General features: G+C 48.4%; 1 protein-coding gene across 1 annotated transcript in view; it reads left to right on the top strand.

Moving 5' to 3' along the window:
- LOC8029348 (RNA polymerase II-associated protein 3) overlaps positions 1–14,154 on the top strand; it is a 58,826-nt gene extending 44,672 nt beyond the window's left edge. Inside the window, exons 8-10 of the mRNA XM_029982744.4 lie at positions 2,272–2,369; positions 8,423–8,517; positions 13,904–14,154. Of these exons, the coding sequence (XP_029838604.4) occupies positions 2,272–2,369; positions 8,423–8,517; positions 13,904–13,989 (279 nt within the window). The 3' untranslated portion in view covers positions 13,990–14,154. The remainder of the gene's footprint in view (positions 1–2,271; positions 2,370–8,422; positions 8,518–13,903) is intronic.
- The last annotated feature ends 3,749 nt before the right edge of the window (positions 14,155–17,903 follow it).

The raw sequence follows: 17,903 nt of genomic DNA, 5'->3' as shown, positions 1-17,903 counted from the left end.
ATTCAGATATTTGGATTAATTGTAGTCTAAGGTACCTGCCTGCAAAGTTTCAGTGTCGAATTCAATGTCTAAGCATGCAAAAAATTATGTTCACGATGTCCCCGCAGAGCCCTAACACAGCGAGTTCAATGAAAACAAGTGGAACTTCGCGCCCCGCGTGTTTCGCGATCGCTCGTCGGATCGCGGCCATCTTGGTCTTGTTGGAAAGCTGCTTATTTTCCCCACGTCCCCATTCCATTCGTTATCGCGACAACATCGGGGAACGTCCGCATTCCGCGGGTTTCGAAGGCCCCAATTACGATCGCTCATTGGCCGGCTAGCAAGGTGCCCGTACGTCAGAGCACGCGCGGCGCCTAGCACCCCTGCTATTGGCCTAAACGCGCCCCTCCGCTCTTTTTCTCCTTTCCTCCTTTCCGTTCCCGCGCTGGCGAGAGGTGCGTCGTCTGCTCCTGGGCCCGTCAGGCCCGTCTCCGCCCGTCTCCTTAGGCCTGTCTGCTTTGTTTCCTCCGTGGTCGAGCGCACGTTTTAGTTCCCGTTTGCGCGCTTGCGTTGAATATTGTTGGTTCGTTTTCCTACGAAGTCGCGCGTGTTTTGTTTCGCTTCGAGTTCTCGAGTTGCCGGACGACGCTCGGTTGAAATCGAGCACGCGGCAAGCGTTCGGAAGGAAGAGGAAGCGACCGTGGAACAAGAAGCCGAAGCTGTCTGCTGCAAGTGCGCCACCGCGATTGACGCCACCGCGATCGGCACCGCAGGATGCCTTGGATCTTCTGGAAACATCAGCCGGAGACATCCCAACTCCATGCAGCAGCGGCAGTTTGTCGAGCTTTGCGAGCGCGGTTCGTGTCGACACCGCATACTACACGGCCGAGCAGGCGCAACGAGTCGCACGATCGGACGAATGCAAGCGTGCGCTATCGGAAAAGTCGGCGACCCAGCGCAAATCCGACCTTCTCGGCATCACCACAGGAGGCCAGACGCGCGACGCTGGGACACAGTTCATTGTAGTGGACATGAAAGCTCTCAAAGCATGGAGAAGGACAATCTGTGTTTGCGTAAGGCCAGCGCTGCCCACCAGAGCAGCAGCAATGCAAAGCAGAGGTTCTCCAGGCAACACCAAACTGGAACAGCTGGGGACTGCAGTCCTGGACAGCTGTGAGGGGCTCCCCTTTCAAGTGCTACACGAACAAAGGCCCTTTTCAGGGCCAAACAAAATCTGCTTTCGGAACGTGCAACCCTTGGTGCCTCCTCCCGTTGTCCCTTATAGAGTCTACTCATTCTTTTATAACTTTATTTTACATTCCAGACATTATTTCTCAGTTTTATATTATTTTTTAAAGGTTCTTGTGAACGGATTGCAGAATTTTTCATCTCAGTTTGTTCAGATAGAACTATGCTTCATGTTGCTGAACATTATTGCATGGGATCCCTTACTCAATTTTATGCAATGAGTGTCAAAACTTCAACTGCAATTTTCTCAGCTTCGCATTTTTCGTCTACATGCCTAGCCTTACGGTTGCTTTCATGAGATTATTCTTCAAGGATTTCTATAAACTTTATACCGTTGAATTCAGAAAGAAGTGAACTGCTGGGTGATGCTATTTTTGTATGACAGTATGGGCCCGAAATTTTATTACTAGTGATAATGTGACCTCGTTAGGCTTTCTAAATAGTGTACTTGACCTAATTAGACTAGTTCTATACAATGATCTATCTTTACAAAAATATAAATAGCATCATCTTGCATGACAGGTCTTTAGCTACAAATCCATATCACTTATGCAAAAAAATTCGTATTAGAAAGTTCCTTAATGAGTCGTAAGAAATGACCTAATTAGGCTTAATTATTTTCTTTGTAACTCAAAAAGTAATTGAGATATTGCAGAACTAATTGAATATTTGAAAAGAGGAAGCCAAAACACATATGCACACTGATTTTCATTATAATCCATTAATAAACAAAAAAGTCGATTTTAGAACCAGTGTCTTGCCTTAAAAAAAGAAAAAACATTGTGAATGTTGATATTTAGATTACAGTAAAATTTTCAAAATTAAACTGCAATTGTTTGCAAGAGTATATGTTAGGCAGAGAGGCCCTGACAACGGGTGTTCGTCATTTGTGATTGTCTTTGTTTTTGTTTGAGCACAATGCAAGCTTGGAGAAACAATTCAATATTCGATTCAAACATATATTGGGCCCAAACCACCATTCTCTTCGAATTTTCTTTGAACTCAAGATCTACTCTTGTCCAATGCCTACTGTTCACTGCGCAGCAACTGGACCCAACAAGGCTGCCCTTCCTGTTCCGGCAGTCGATGGAGACCGAGCTCTTCTCGGAGATGCTGGTTGTCTTGGAGGAGCACTTCGTGAGGTATGTCCCCGCCTTTCACAGTTGTGTCGGAGTGTGAAAGGCGGGGTTTCCGTGTCTGCTCAAGTATAACGAGCAACTTACTTGCCGTCCCTGCTGCTGAATGGCTAAGTGTCGCATTATATCTGGTTAAATGAGGCAAAGAAGTCGCGTGCATGTGTCGTGCTTTAGTATTTTATTCAATGATGACAGCAATTGGCTCACTGCCAGTGCGTTTGGTGCGGCATGTTGGTGATGAGATATCTTGTAGTTACAAGCAGCGTCAAGTGTCTCATTGGTTTTTGAGTGTCTGTTTACTTATAATCCTTTAGAAGGTGTGAATGAAAAAACGCTCCACAAAGGCAAGTTATTAATTAAGAATGCAGGAGTGATATCCCTTTACAGTACCATATTTACAAATTTAAGAAATAACTTTAGCGGCACATTTTACGGCGAACATGTGAGAGCGGCGGGTCGTCTCTTTGAGAAGCCCGGCCTCCGGCGCACGCTCGATGCCTTCTGGCGTACTTTGGCTGCGCATGCACGCGCAAGGCGCACAAGATGCACTGGCGTCATCGAAACTAGGATGCTCATGTGGCAGGCGGGACAACTGAAGCTACTTCATCATTCTCACCCCGTGTGTGACTAGAGACCACGATTCGTCAGCACTGGTGCTGTCGTTCCCGTCGTCATCACCGCTACGTTCCCAAAGTGCGTCGTCGGCGTCGTCCAACGAAATCTCGCACTTTGCAAGTGACCGCATCTTCCGCGCTTGCTCGGTGATCGTGTCGCACGTGACAAGCAGGGACCGATCGCGCACTTCTGCGATGTACGTTGCAAACCTAACCTCTAATTCTGGAAAGCATCCACACTTATCCCGACTGGCCCACAGAAGCCTCCTCGTTTGCCGTCACAGTTAAGATCCTGCGCCGTTGCAGATGTCACTAGAGTAGCACCCGCTCCGATGAGTAACTTGCATCCAGCAGCGCAGTTGTTGGTTGCTTTAGGATGAAAAAAGGCCGTAAACGGGGAGTGAGGCTGTTCCAGCGACCGTTCCGGCGTGGCTCTTACATCAAGTGCCGCCACCCCCGTCACTTGAGCTGCTAGTGCACGCCGCGACGCTGGGCAGTGTACTGTGCACCGTTCACTGCTGTGCATTCAGGCTAATTTGCAAATCGCAAACAATAATACTTGTTCTTGCAGATTAAAAAAAAATTCAACAAACACTTAAAACAACTTACATGTAGGAATGCAAAAGCATTCCTACAAGCAGCGCGAAACGTCTTCTTTTCGCACACGACACTCTGGCGGTGACATCACACTCCCCCTCTGTGCAGGTGTGGTGAACCCTGCCGGCTCTATGACGGCTTCCGTGACGAAGCATCTGCATTGCTGTGCTTTCTTTTGTGTTTTATTTTTGAGGCACGTGCTTGGTGAGGTATTGGTGTGACCATCGTTCAGGCGCAATGCTGCCCCTTTTTTGTGTAATAAGTTGCCTTAACAAAAAAAGAGCCTGTAAAATGAATGCACAGAATGGCTCAATGCTGCAGGTTGTGCTGTTATTGTGCCAAGCCGAGGTGCTCTTGATATCGCGATTGTTTCGTTTTTGTCAGCGGTGGAATGCTTTGGTTCGATTATGAGTTGATCTCCCCCCTTTAGTTTTTAAAATATGGAAAAATGGGTCAACCTACAATCGCATGAAATCGGGTGGAATGGCTGCCCCATTTGCGCCAGATGCATTTGTCTGCGCCATCGTGCGCCACTTTGTGGATACTTCGCCACAGCCAATACCTCGCGCCATTGTGCTCCAAATCGCACAACATGCGCCCAAAAAAAAACTATTTTGTCTTGGTTTCGGTTTTTATGAACTCGATTGGCAACAATGAGTGCGTTTAGCTTGGTCGGCCTTGCAATCCTTTGTTCTGTTTATTTTCCTTGTGTATTTTGAGTTGGAAGCGCGCGAAAAAACTCGGGGGTTGGATGTCAAGCTCTACATCACCTGTTACTGTATTATTCTTCAACCATAAGCAGTTGAGCAAGTCGGCCGAGGCGAGGTCGAGTCGTTAAGCGTCAGATTGCCTGTGGCTCTGCGGCCCGGGTTCCGGACGTCAGCCAGTTAAAAACACATTAGCAAAAGATTTCCTTTAGTGCTTCAGCGTTAGAAGTTGGAACCGCATTCCTGCAAGATAAATCGTGATTTCATTGAACTGAAACGCGGTCCGGTCCGAAACCTTGCCGACCAGCAGCTCTCACGCGAGCGGTAGATCTGCTCGGCATACTTTAATCTTGCTCCTGCTTATCGCTTCGAATATGATAACACCTTTAATCGTAGTCTGCTGCTTCGACATTGAGTTGTACAATAGGATAAACTCAAAATTTGTTGCCCTATTCCTTTGCGCAACTGCACGTCCATTGCTTACGCACGTCCTGTGGTTCGCACATATAGTTACTATGTCGAGCACGTGTGGGTTGTGCTATAAGCAGTGCTGGTTTGCATTTTGAGCAGCTGAAAGCCACTCAGAAAATATCAAGGACACTATCTTCAGAAACATAGGGTACTTGGTTTTTGGTTCTCACTAAAGCCAAGTTTTCGCATCTGTTACACTGTCATCCCATCTACCTAGGTTTCTAACCACTCATGTTCATCTGTGCTGCTAAGCACATTTGAAATTGCCCCCATGCTCGCCTAAGACACAAGCTGAAGTGCAATGAAAACTGATCTGAGCTACTCCTGGCCTGCTCCAAAATGTAGATTTAGCTTGTTCCAACCTGCTCCAAAACAGCTGCGTCAGCTGCTCCCGTGGCTGCTCCCAAGTACATTTCATGAGTTCTACCCTTCGAAACGGTAGTCCCTCATTACAACAAAGTGAACAGGATGGCAAATTTTTTTATATAATCTGTAATTTGATAAAAGCGAGAAATCCAAAAAAACAGCGACAGCAGCCTTGAAGGTGGACGAGAACACCGCGGAAGACTTGAAACATATTGGATCAAACAAACCTTGGCGACGAACATCTCGCTGCACATTTACTGAGGAGAAAAAGAAATAATTAAGTAGAGTTTCCTGACAATTTTTTCCGGGCACCAGTTCTTCTCAAGTTGCATCAGGCATTGCAAGAGCACTGTCGGCTCTACAGCACTCCACTTTGTTCCGAAGCAGCCGTAGGATGTTTTGCGTCTCTGCAGTCATCAGTATGGGTTGAGGTGCCTCTCCGGCATCACTTTGTTTTTACTTAGGCCACACGCAAAGTGTTCAACCGCAGCATCCATGGCTGTAGCAACAACCTGAATCGTCCACATCGACAAGCGCAAATGAATTGAAGTTATCTTCAGTGGCTTCACCAATGTGTCTGCAAGCACATTGGTGTTCTCCTGCAGTGATCTGCTGCAGTGATCTCCTGCAGAGATCACTGCAGCTCTGGGAATCATGCGCTGGCTCAGCAAGTGCACGAGAAAATACGATGCGCACAAAGCAGTTAGCAATCTCCGAATAACAGCCTTGCACCCTCTGCACGTAAAACTGCCTTGAACCTGTCCAGTATGTCTTGCCTGTTCTGCAAGAGGGTCGACAATATCGAAATGTGCCGGAATATAAAATTCCTCGACGAGTTTGAACCTGGGCCAGCCACTTTTGCTTTCGGTAAACACTCCTGTTCGACGCACGCTCATGTATGTTGCAGGCGTGCATCAGAGGCTCACGAAGGGATGATCTTCTCCGGGCCCCTTCGCTTCCCTGACCCAATTCCTTCAAGAGTCGGGTCGCGGTTGCCATACATAATGTCGGAAAGTGGATGCTGCTCTCTGGTTGCATCAGCACATTGAAAGCGGCGCTCTACCCTTTCACCCATTTGTAGTTTTTTGTTTGCTGTTTGCCTTGGCAGAGGAGGGAGAGGGAATGCAAGGGTCTCCCATGCACCTCCGAATATTAGGCATGCATGCTTTCAGCACCCTGGCTTTTGTAATAAGCGTGGTTGGTTGCCAATATTCTTCGGTGCATTTCAATCGGGACTATACTGAACTACGAATAAGGCGATAATTCGAATAAAGTGATTTTGTTATAACGAGAAACTACTGTACTCCCATGTGCCCTCGTCCCTTCCTGTCTTGCGCAGACATTGTTTAGTGTCCCTTTAAACGGACACGGAGGTAATTTTGCGAGCTCAACTTTATGGTTGTGACATGCAGCGGCGGTTTTTCAAACAATGCAAACCAGGTTCTAGTTCCCATGTACATTTTCTTTCCTCATAAATCGAATAAGGAGGAAAGGAATTGATCCGTGACAACTTAGCTATACTCCGCGACAACTTTTCTTGGCAATGCAGTGGAAGGTACAGACCTGCGTTCCTTCTCATTTTGAGTGTGCGCGGGCTCTCCTCCTCTCCCTGGAAATAAGGAGAAAAGGAATTCATCCGTGACAACTTAGCTATACTCCGCGACTTTTTTTGGCAATGCAGTGGAATGTACAGGCCTGCGTTCCCTCTTCCATTTTGAGTGTGCGCGGGCTCTCATCCTCTCCCTGGAAATAAGGAGAAAAGGAATTCATCCGTGACAACTTAGCTATACTCCGCGACAACTTTTCTTGGCAATGCAGTGGAAGGTACAGGCCTGCGTTCCCTCTCATTTTGAGTGTGCGCGGGCTCTCCTCCTCTCCCTGGAAAGAAGGAGAAAAGGAATTCATCCGTGACAACTTAGCTATACTCCGCGACTTTTTTTGGCAATGCAGTGGAATGTACAGGCCTGCGTTCCCTCTCCCATTTTGGGTGCGCGCGGGCTCTCCTCCTCTCCCTGGAAATAAGAAGAAAAGGAATTCATCCGTGACAACTTAGCTATACTCCGCGACAACTTTTCTTGGCAATGCAGTGGAAGGTACAGGCCTGCGTTCCCTCTTCCATTTTGAGTGTGCGCGGGCTCTCATCCTCCCTGTTTCCAGGGAGAGGAGGAGAGCCTGCATACACTCAAAATGGGAGAGGGAACGCAGGCCTGTACCGTCCACTGCATTGCCAAGAAAAGTTGTCGCGGAGTATAGAGAGGGAGAGAAGTGTTGAAAAGAAAGGAAGCATGGAACTTATTAACCACACCGTCGATTGGGGGCAAGACTTGGCTATAGTGCCTGGAACGCGTCTCCGACCCGTGTGTTTGCTATGTCCAAAAAAGTGGTCCTTCGATTTCCGCCTGATGATGTCGTAGAAGTGTAATACTGTCGCCGGTCGCAACCCTGGCGACGTCCCAACAGCTGTAGTGTATCTGGCAGACGCCTTTTTTCGCTGCAGGTCACTCTAGTGTGGCAGTCCACTGTAGCTTAGGCAGCCAGAAGTTGGGACGCCGTGACGACAGCAACACTCGCATTCAGTTGTGCTACCTGCAGCTTCTCGTTGGCATTTCTACGGCCAACTGCCAGGATCGCGACATGCAACAGCATGACACTTCAGCTTCTGTAACATCATTTGTTGCCACTTCGGGACCACTTTTGAAGTATGGGAAGCATAGGACGCTAAACGCACCAGTTGAAGATGTGCTATAGGCACTATAACTTAGCCACTCCAATGTTAGCTGGCTTCCAGTCCAGTGGACCAACTCAAGTTTTCTTTTGTAAATAAAGGAAGGGGCATTTAGCCACTTGAGATTATACTATTCCTGTATGATGTATGGTGCTGTTGGTACAAAAGAACAGAAATGTGGATTGTAATCCGTACTCCGTGCATTGCAATATCTGTTTTTGAAGTCTTCACATCATGTCCTGAGACAGTTGAAGTGGCTAAGCTCACTTGAAATGTCACATCTTGTATTGAGTAGACACTTAGGTTTTAATGGTCGTTGCCTGTAGTAATGTATGTGTGCTCATGTATGTTATCTGAAGGAATGTTCCTTTTAAAATGCTGTCAAAAAAACAAAGAAACAGCATGTGTTGAGCTTTAAGGAAGTGAGAAACTCCACTTCTCTCAGAATTTCTTTAGGGTGGCTTATTCACTCTGGAAGGTCTAGAAGCCCCCGACTGTGGTCGAGTACTGTGAAAGATAGTTGCTAGCTCCTACCCCCGAACATATAACTGTTGGTCATGCGGTGAACTGCTCTTGCAGGGACGACGTCGACGTTGGCCCCATCTTGGAAAACGTCGCGAAAGTGGGACGCTTTTCGACCATGGTCATGCTTCTTGGCAAAGAAGACCAAACTCGTAAGCTCACTCCTCTTATGCTCTGCCCCTAGGCTTTATATTCAGTGGCACCCAAGAAACAAGAAAAACCTAGAGCAGATTGAGGAATCTAGTCTTACTTGAAAAGTTTGAGTTCGACCAAAACAGAGCCAAGTGGCATACATAATTGTTCAGAGCTTGTGTGCTCTGGGCGCGACGCGCCAGCCGGGCAGACAAAGCAGACGAGGGTAGACGAAGCAAACCCACAACGTTTATTACCCTAGTATCAAGTGGCGAAAAGTCCCCGCGTCTCGCGGCGCACGCGCTTATCTAGATCACGGTGCGCTCCTGGCGCCATCTCTTGGTCTCCCCTACATCTCCCCCCGGAGCTCGTTACTGCACTCTAGTTACACAGTTCGAAAGAAAGCGATGTTTACAAGTCCAACCGTCTTGGTGGCTTGATGGCACGTCCATAGCGTGATCTTGTAACACCTTGCGGGGAAGATGCACGATCCAGAGAGGGTGAAGAGCAGCCCGCAGTGGGCAACTCCCCAGGCTGACCTTCTTCGGGTGGTTGTCCTGGAGGCTCTTCGGCAGCAGGAAGCTCGACAGACTCCCTCGCAGTAACGGTCGACGAGAAGGGCACCAGGTGCCGGCGGTTTCGCTGTAGGATTCCCTTGGGAGTCTCTACGACGTACGACCGTGGTCGTTGGGCAGGGCTCAGGACGCGTGCTTGACAGCTGGCATCCGTGACCCAGACGCTGTCACCTGGCTTGAGAGGATTAAGAGAGTGAGCGTTGTGCCGGCGATTGAAGTCTCTCGCCTGCCGGACCTTATTCCTGGAGTCTTGAGCCCGGAACCTCTCGTGGCTTGGCTGAACTGGTGCGAGTCGCTGCGGCAGAGCAGGAAGACGCGTCTGTAACCGCCGACCCATCAGCAACATGGCAGGAGAGACTCCCGCGACGCCCGGAGTGTCCCGGTAGGTGAGAAGCGCTAGGTATGGGTCTTCGGACTTGTACAAAAGATCCTTCACCGTGCGCACCATGCGCTCTACTGCGCCATTACTCTGCGGGTACCGAGGGCTACTGGTCTCATGTTCGAAACCGTATGACAGAGCAAAGTTTGCGAATTCCTGTGAAGCAAACTGCGGACCATTGTCTGTCCGTACAACGTCCGGTATCCCATGTCGGGAAAAGCAGCTCTTGATAGCCGCGATAACCGCTGAGGCTGACGTAGAGCTCAAGGAGACGACTTCCGGAAACCGAGAGTAATAGTCCACCATGAGAACATAATCACGGCCTTTCAGCTGAAACAAGTCGATGGCTAGGCGTTGCCATGGCCGATCTGGTGTAGGCGTTGACATCAAGGGCTCCGAGTGTACAACCCTTGTTTCCGCACACTTGTCACAGCTGGTGACCAAATGTTCGATGTGGCTGTTGCAGTTAGGCCACCAGACGCTTTCTCTGGCTCTCTCCTTACAGCGGCGAAGTCCTTGATGGCCGTCGTGCAGAAGGGCCAGGACTTTGCTACGCAGAGCAGCAGGAATAACGAGGCGGCAGTCCAGCAGAAGAAGGTCCTCCGAGACTGTCAACCTTCCTCTCTCTTTCCAATACGGCACCAAGTTGGGAGGCAGCTTCCTCTTGTCTGGCCATCCCTCTTGGCAGTAGCGGACGACGAGAGAACATTCTCCATCTTCAGCTTGTCGACGACGAACCTCTTCCAGCCTGTTAGCGAGGGGAGGTGGAAGACCTTTAAATATCTCGCTAGCGAAAATTTCGACGGAGAATACTGTAGAAGAAGACCGGACATCGCAAGGGGCACGTGACAGCGTGTCCGCCGTGGCAAGAAGTCTACCTGGTACGTGCCGAACGTCGAATTGGTAGCGCATCAGCTTTATGCGCATTCGCTGAATTCGCGGTGGCAGCAACTCCAGCTCCTTTTTTCCCAGCAGGGCGACGAGAGGCAGGTGATCTGATTCCACGGTAAAACTAAGCCCACGCAGATACTGGTCGAACCGAAGAACAGCCCAGGTCACGGCGAGAGCTTCCTTTTCTGTCTGACTGTAGCGTGCTTCAGTCGGAGTCAAGGACCTTGAAGCGAAGGCCACAGCACGACGAGCTCCGGACGGCTGATCTTGCAGCAGTACCGCTCCCAGGCCAAATGAGCTTGCATCTGCGGACAGTATCGTAGGATAGCGTGGATGGTACTTTGCCATGCAGGTTTCCGAGCTCAGCATAGCCTTCAACCGCTTGAACGAGTCGTCTTGGCTTGCTCCCCAGGACCATGCGCTTGACTTGTTGAGAAGTGAACGGATGGGGGCAGTTACGTCCGAAAGGTGCGGCAGGAAGCGTCCAATGTGGTTCACCATCCCCAGTAGACGGCGAACGCCTGCAACGTCCGTTGGCGGAGGTAGCTCCCGAATGGCTCGAAGCTTGTCGGGATCCGGCGAGATGCCATCTCCATCGACGACGACTCCGAGGAACTTGACCGAGGGAACCCGGAATTCACACTTCTGCTCGTTGAGCTTTACCCCGGCTTGCTCAAGTCGTCGGAGTACCTCAGCAAGGCGTTGATCGTGCTGTTCAAGGTCTCTACCGTAAACAAGGACATCGTCGATCATATTCACGACGCCAGGCAACCCCTCCAGGACCCGTGACATTTGACGTTGAAAATATTCGGGTGCAGACGCCAGACCAAATGGCAGACAACGGTAGCAGTAGCGACCAAACGGCGTGATGAACGTCGTTAATTCTTCGCTTGCGTCCATGTTCAGAGCTTGTGTCGCTGAGCTTGATTTGGTGGAAACTGGAGGTCGCGTCGAGTTTTGAAAACACTTTGGCCTCGCCTAGCTGCCCCAGGATCTGGTCAACCGTCGGCAGGACGTATCGCTCCCGCTCGATGACTTGGTTTAACTTGGTCAGGTCGACGCACAGCCTGTACCCACCCGACGACTTGGGGACGACGACAAGTCCGGAGCACAATGCTGTCGGCTTGTCAACCCTTCTGATGACACCTTGAGCTTCCATGGCATCAAGTTCTCTCTTGATGACGTCGAAGAGCGGCAGCGGTATTCGTCTTGGAACGCTCAACGAGTACGGCTGAGCCCCTGACTTCAGACGAATGGTGTACTTTTCTTGGAGTTCGCCCAGTCCTTTAAAGATATGGGCGTCATGAGATGGAACACAGCTGACACGAGCGTCGGAAGACGGGACACGTCCATCCGTTTTTCCAGACTCGGCGGAGGTGGTGTTCACAAACTTGACCACGCCGAGAGCTTCTATCGCAGGTAACCCTAGAAGCGGTGTAGTTTGAGCCCGCATGACGTAAAGCTGTTGGACGGTGCGCTTGTCCTTCCACGCCAGAGTAGCTTGGAAAGTGTCCAAAACAGGCAGTGGCTGGTTCCCCGGGCCGATAAGCTCTCCTTCCACTGCGTTGAGCTTGCGAGGAACGCCTGGAAGCGACGGCGGAACGACGGTGACGTCTGCTCCCGAGTCCACCTTGAACCTTGTCACGTGGCCGTTGACGCTTACTTCGACGTATCTTGCCCGTTGCGTACGAACAGAGCAGAGTTCGACGGAGCCCAACTTCTCCTTGCGCTTCTTCGCGCGACAAACTTCTGCAAAATGACCTTGCTTTTTACAGAAATTGCAAGTTGCCTTCCGTGCTGGACAATTCTTGCGGTCATGCGCAGAACGCCCACAATTGCCACAAACTGCGTTGTCCAAACGCTGCTGCCGGTTACGTGCGCGCGACGACGGAGCGGATGACGCAGTCTTTTTCTTCGTCGCGTCGACGTTCAAGGCCGCTGCAGCTTGCGCCGAACGAGAAGCGCGCTCCCTCTCAGCATCTTCGAGCTGGCGGGCTTATAAAAGTGCTTCGTCAGCGGTGAGTCGTGTGGAACGGCACAGCTGGTCCGATAGCTTCTCGTCCAATAAGCCGACTACGAACTTGTCACGCACTAGGCGGTCTTCTATCTCGGGGCTGTTATAGTTGCAGCGTCTGATTAGGGTTCGAAGCTCCGTAAAAAACGCGTCGACTGTTTCCCCAGGCTGCTGAGTCCTGCGGTGAAATCTTCGGCTTTCGTAAATTTCGTTCGCCGGATGAACGAAGTGTTGAGTCAGCCTCTCCTTGACGGCGGCAAACGGTTGCGTCTCCGGGGTTGGCACACCAAGCGAAGCTAGTACAGTACGAGCTTGCGGACCCATGCAATAAAGCAACGTTCTTACTTGCGTTTCGTCGCTTGCAGAACGTAGACCGGTGGCGAAGGCGTAGTCCTCGTAGGTTTGAATCCACGTTGTCCATTCGCCTGGGCTCGTGAAGACGAACGGCGACGGCGGTTGAAGCCCCGTGGCCCCGAGGTGGACGCTCTTTTCTTCGTCCGGCATGGCGGTAGCGCTGACTACGAGCAGGTGTACCCCACTCCTGACACCATGTTCAGAGCTTGTGTGCTCTGGGCGCGACGCGTCAGCCGGGCAGACAAAGCAGACGAGGGTAGACGAAGCAAACCCACAACGTTTATTACCCTAGCATCAAGTGGCGAAAAGTCCCCGCGTCTCGCGGCGCACGCGCTTATCTAGATCACGGTGCGCTCCTGGCGCCATCTCTTGGTCTCCCCTACAATAATGATGTGCTACCTTTTGGCATAATTTGACATTCCAAAATGTTTGCACACACGCGAGCCATCACTAGGCTACCAGACGCTGCAGCCCTTGTGCCCTTCCACTTTACCCTTTCCTCGGAGCTCGGTGCCGCAATATTGCTATACTTCGTTCACTCCTCGGCTGACAGTGCAGCATAAGCTTCATGCTTGTCAAATCAGTTAAGCACCTATCTCTCGCATTTCGAACACGCTTTCTCCCATACCCACGCGCATAGAATGGGGTCAGGTGATGAAAGAGAGGTGGTTGATTGGTCCGGCAAGCAAGTAGCTTTGACCACAATATCAGCTGAGAGGTGAACAGGGTTTACTCTCTGCGCAAGCAGTGGATGAACTTGCTCTCTGTTTTGGTTGACCTTTTGTCATGATTAGAGATCAAACCTTGCTTCTGAAACATGTCAAATATAAGCAAAGGACATATTAAGTCTCCATCCCAGCAAATGGAGGAGCTCCTTTGCGTCACTTGCCTCTCAGGGAAGGCAGTGAAAAGAATGTAAGCTCAACGAGAGCGGCACAGGTGCTTTAAAGATGAGAGGTCCTGCCAGAAAGCCATTCTGCTATGCTCCTTGAGAAGTTCAAGGCAAACTGTGGCCCATCCTACCTTGTGGCTCTTCTGCTTTTATGCTCTCGGGCCTAGCAAATGCTTATCTGATTTTTTGTGATTATTTCGACCTTTGCATGGGGGCTTGCCGGGGTCTTATGGTATATATTCGAATAAATACGTTATCCCAACATTAACTTCGCTGAAGATGCAATGTTTTTCTTTTCAAGGGCTCCAGTTCTTGATCGACCACACGGTGTTGAAGAGCAAGACCTGCGATCTGGACACATTGCGTGCGGCCTACAGCGTGCATTGATGCAAGCACCTCGAAAGCAGCTGTGCTATCTGGATTGCAGGGGCATTAAATAGAGTGGTGCTGTTTCCCTTGCACTGAATGAAGAATTGTCATCCAGCGTCTATAGAACATTACAACATTGTACAATTCATCATGTCTCGTTTCAGTAAAAAAAGATAGCTTCTACCCGCTGGATTTGTTTTGTTTGGTACCAGTCAAATAGCTCTGCTAGTGCCCCGACATGTTCCTTTAGAGCAGTGGTTATCAAGCACAAATGTGTTCGGCGACCACTTAGGGACCTGTCAAGGGGATAGGGGACCTCATACCAGTGAGAGAAGGGGAAGGGAGGGGGGAGGGTATAAAATGAGAACTAATTGCAGTGTGAAAGGGGCATCCTTTACTGTTTTAGATAGTAGTGAGAAGCATCAAGTGAATGGATGGATAGAGGGTAACGGCTGTTCCTTGATTACAGGTGGTAGCTTGAGCCAGCTAGCAAGGGTGAACAAAACACTTTTTTATTTCAAGAAAAGGGGGGCACTACTGCATGCATCGAGAACCATGGAAGTGTGTCCCTCCAAAATAAGTGGCACCTCTGTGGAGTCATTCATGGAGCTACCGAAGTTCTATGTCACCTCCACTGTAGTGACGTTCAACAACAATGCATAGATCCAGAAAAAAGGACTATGCATAGGCTCATGCGTAGCACCAGTTCTGTGTAACATTTTAGCCCAATGAGACAAGAACATAGCCCAGAAGCTTCCAGCAAACCTGGTATCACGTGTGTTCAGATATGCTGATGATAATCTTGTCCTGCTGCATGAACGACCTGAACAAAATGACTCAACTGTAAACAATATTTACACCACGTTCCTTAGTCAATCTCAGGGACTAAGGTTTACCCATGAGCTACCAGATGAAAGCAAGCTTCAATTCCTGGATCTTCAGCTTTCCTTTGAAGACAACCATACATGTTGGACATACAAACCACGGTCCAAAAAATCACTTCTACTATTTGATTCGGTCCATTCTAAAATAATCAAGAGAGAAATTGTAAAAAGCAGCTTCATAGCAGCCCTGCAAAAATCATGCGAGCACACAGCCAAGCAGAGTTTTGAGGCACAAGTTCAAAAACTACATGAATCTGGGTATACCAGTTCTTTAATGTTCAATGTAGCAGAGAGCCTGACCACTCACAATGAAAGAAGAAGAAGAGATAAGACACGGCGTCCGGCAGTGATACCCTGCCAACATAAACTATCACAGAACTTGAAACGAATAGCGTCTTAATATGACATACAGGTTGTAACAGCTCCTGACAAACTTGGAAAACTGTGTCCAAAAATCAACTACCAGAACGAAAGACAGGAACACTGCTCAGTCCAGCACGCACATAAATATATCAACTGCAACGTCAACATCATTTACGAAATTCTGTGCACATGTGGGAGAGAGTATGTCGGTCAATCTGGGCGCTGCGTAAATGCACAACTACAAGAGCATGATCTTTCCCTACATGTGTCACCATCAGGACACTTGGCCATACATGCCAGAGACCATAAATGCACTCCTCTATTCAATCAAAGGAAAGTACTCAAATGCTTTCGGAGCAATAGAGCCAGAGAAATTTTTGAGGCAAGTATAATAGAAAAAGGAGACACGTGCATTAGCACATCATCAATTTCACTCAGAAAAAGAGATAGGATACCTCAACCTTTTTTCTTAATCTGGGTGCTTTTCTTTCTTTTCATTTTTCTATCAGTCCCTTAATTTTGCTAATTTTTTCTTAAATAATTTTTTAATCATTTTACGCGGGAATACAATTTGCAATTTCATTTAATAAATCTTATTTTCGTCTTTCTCTTGTCAGGCATTAAACAATCAGTTGTTAGTAAGCCCTTGTCCTGTTCATTCTTTGTTCTCTCCTTGTCCTTTGCTTTTGTAATTAAGATGTTCACCATTATAATGAATTCCCGTTTAATAAAAAATGAGACGTTTACAAATCCCTAATGCAAAACCAGAGCGCAGCTTTTGGTGAGTGTACAGAGGGGGGTATGCCTCTCCTCTGTACCCTCCCCTCCTCCTCCCCTTGCCTCATCCTTTTCTCCTCTTTTCCCCTCCTTCACTCCACTGATCAAAGGTTCGCAGAGCGCTAGGAGGAGGGGATGAGGAAGAGGAGAGGGTAGGGAGAAGGAGAGTATGCCCCTCCTCCTCCTTCATACTCTTTCCTCCTGTCCTGCTCCTCGTCCTTCCCTTTCATACTCCTCCTTCCCCCTCCTCCATTCTTCCTCTTCCTCATTGTCCTCCGTACCCTCCCCTTCCACTCCTCCGCACGAGACGTCAGTGTTTCCACCGCATCTAGCGGAGAAACTAAATTTGTTCATAGGCAACATGACACCAAGTCATATGATGTCATTTTCCCCGCTAAATTTAGTGGGGAACCTGAACTGGCGTTGAGGTCATGTGACGTCAACTTCCCCGCTAAATTTAGCGGGGAATTTAATTGCTACGGGAGTGAGTTGAGCTAGTTGGTTATAATACGTTATGGGTGGAACCAGCTGAACATTTAAGGAATTGGAGACACAGAAAAGACCACCAGCAAATGGTTGTCTTTTCTGTGTCTCCTTCCTTAAATGTTCAGCTGGTTCCACCCATAATTTAATTGCAGTCGAGTTTCACGTGATGTTAATTTTGCCACAAAATCTAAAGGTGAAACTAAATGTGTTCATAGGTGACGGGAGACCAAGTCATGTGACATCATTTTTCCCGCTAAATTTAGCACAGAAACTGAATTGGTGTTGAGGTCATGTGACATCAATTTTACACCTAAATTTAACGGGGAATAGAATTGCTCTCGAGGTCACGTGATGTCAGTTTTTCCTGCTAAATTTAGTGAGGAGTTGAGTTGCTGTCGAGGTCACCTGACATCAATCTTTCTGCTAAATCAAGCTGAGAAACTGGATTCGTTCATAAGTGACGTGACAAGTGACGCGACGTTGTTATCCCCGCTAAATTTAGTGGGGAAACAGAATTGGTGTTGAGGTCACATGACGTCAATTTTCCTTCTAATTTAGCCGGGAATTTAATTGCCGTTGAGGTCGCATGATGTCAACTTTCCGCTAAACCTAGCGGAGAAACTGAATTTGTTCATAGGTGACATGACACCAAGTCATGTGACATTTTTTCTGCTAAATTTAGCAGGGAAACTGAATTGGCGCTTCGGTCACGTGACATCGATTTTTCCACTAAATTTAGCAAGAAATTGAATTACTGTCGAGTTCATGTGATGTCAATCTTCCCACTAAATCTAGTGGAGAAACTGAATTGTTCATAGGCAACGTGACACCAAGTGGTGCGACATCACTTCCTCACTAAATTTAGATGGGAAACTGAATTGTTGTTGAGGTCACTTGATGTCAATTTTCTGCTAAATTTGTCGGATTGAAATTTTTTTCGAGGTCATGTGACGTGAATTTTTCTGCTAGTCTAGTCGAGAAATGGAATTGTTCATAGGTGACGTAACATCAAGTGAAGCAACGTCAATATCCCCGCTAAACTTAGTGGGGAAACTGAACTGGTCCTGAGGTCACATGATGTCAATTTTTCTGCAAAATTTTGCGGGGAATTAAATGGCTGTGGATACCACGCAATCTCAATTTTTCCGCTAAATCTAGCGGAGAAACTAAATTTGCTTATAGGTGATGGAATACCAAGTCATGTGACGTCATGTTCCCTGCTAAATATAGCGTAAAAATTGCATTGGTGTTGAAATCACATGACGTCAATAATCCCCGCTAAAATTAGCGGAAAATTATATTGGGTGATTTCAGCTAAGATCGACCAAAGGATGGCTAGTCGACATTTTCAAATCAACTGATGTTTTTATATGTTATTGTCTAGTGTCTGGTATGAACGAATCCAAACTTAGTTTTGACTAG

The sequence above is a fragment of the Ixodes scapularis genome, unplaced genomic scaffold (assembly GCF_016920785.2).
Source record: "Ixodes scapularis isolate PalLabHiFi unplaced genomic scaffold, ASM1692078v2 PGA_scaffold8__174_contigs__length_109621045, whole genome shotgun sequence".
In the NCBI taxonomy this organism is placed as follows: domain Eukaryota; kingdom Metazoa; phylum Arthropoda; class Arachnida; order Ixodida; family Ixodidae; genus Ixodes; species Ixodes scapularis.
This window is presented reverse-complemented; position numbering and strand designations above follow the sequence as displayed.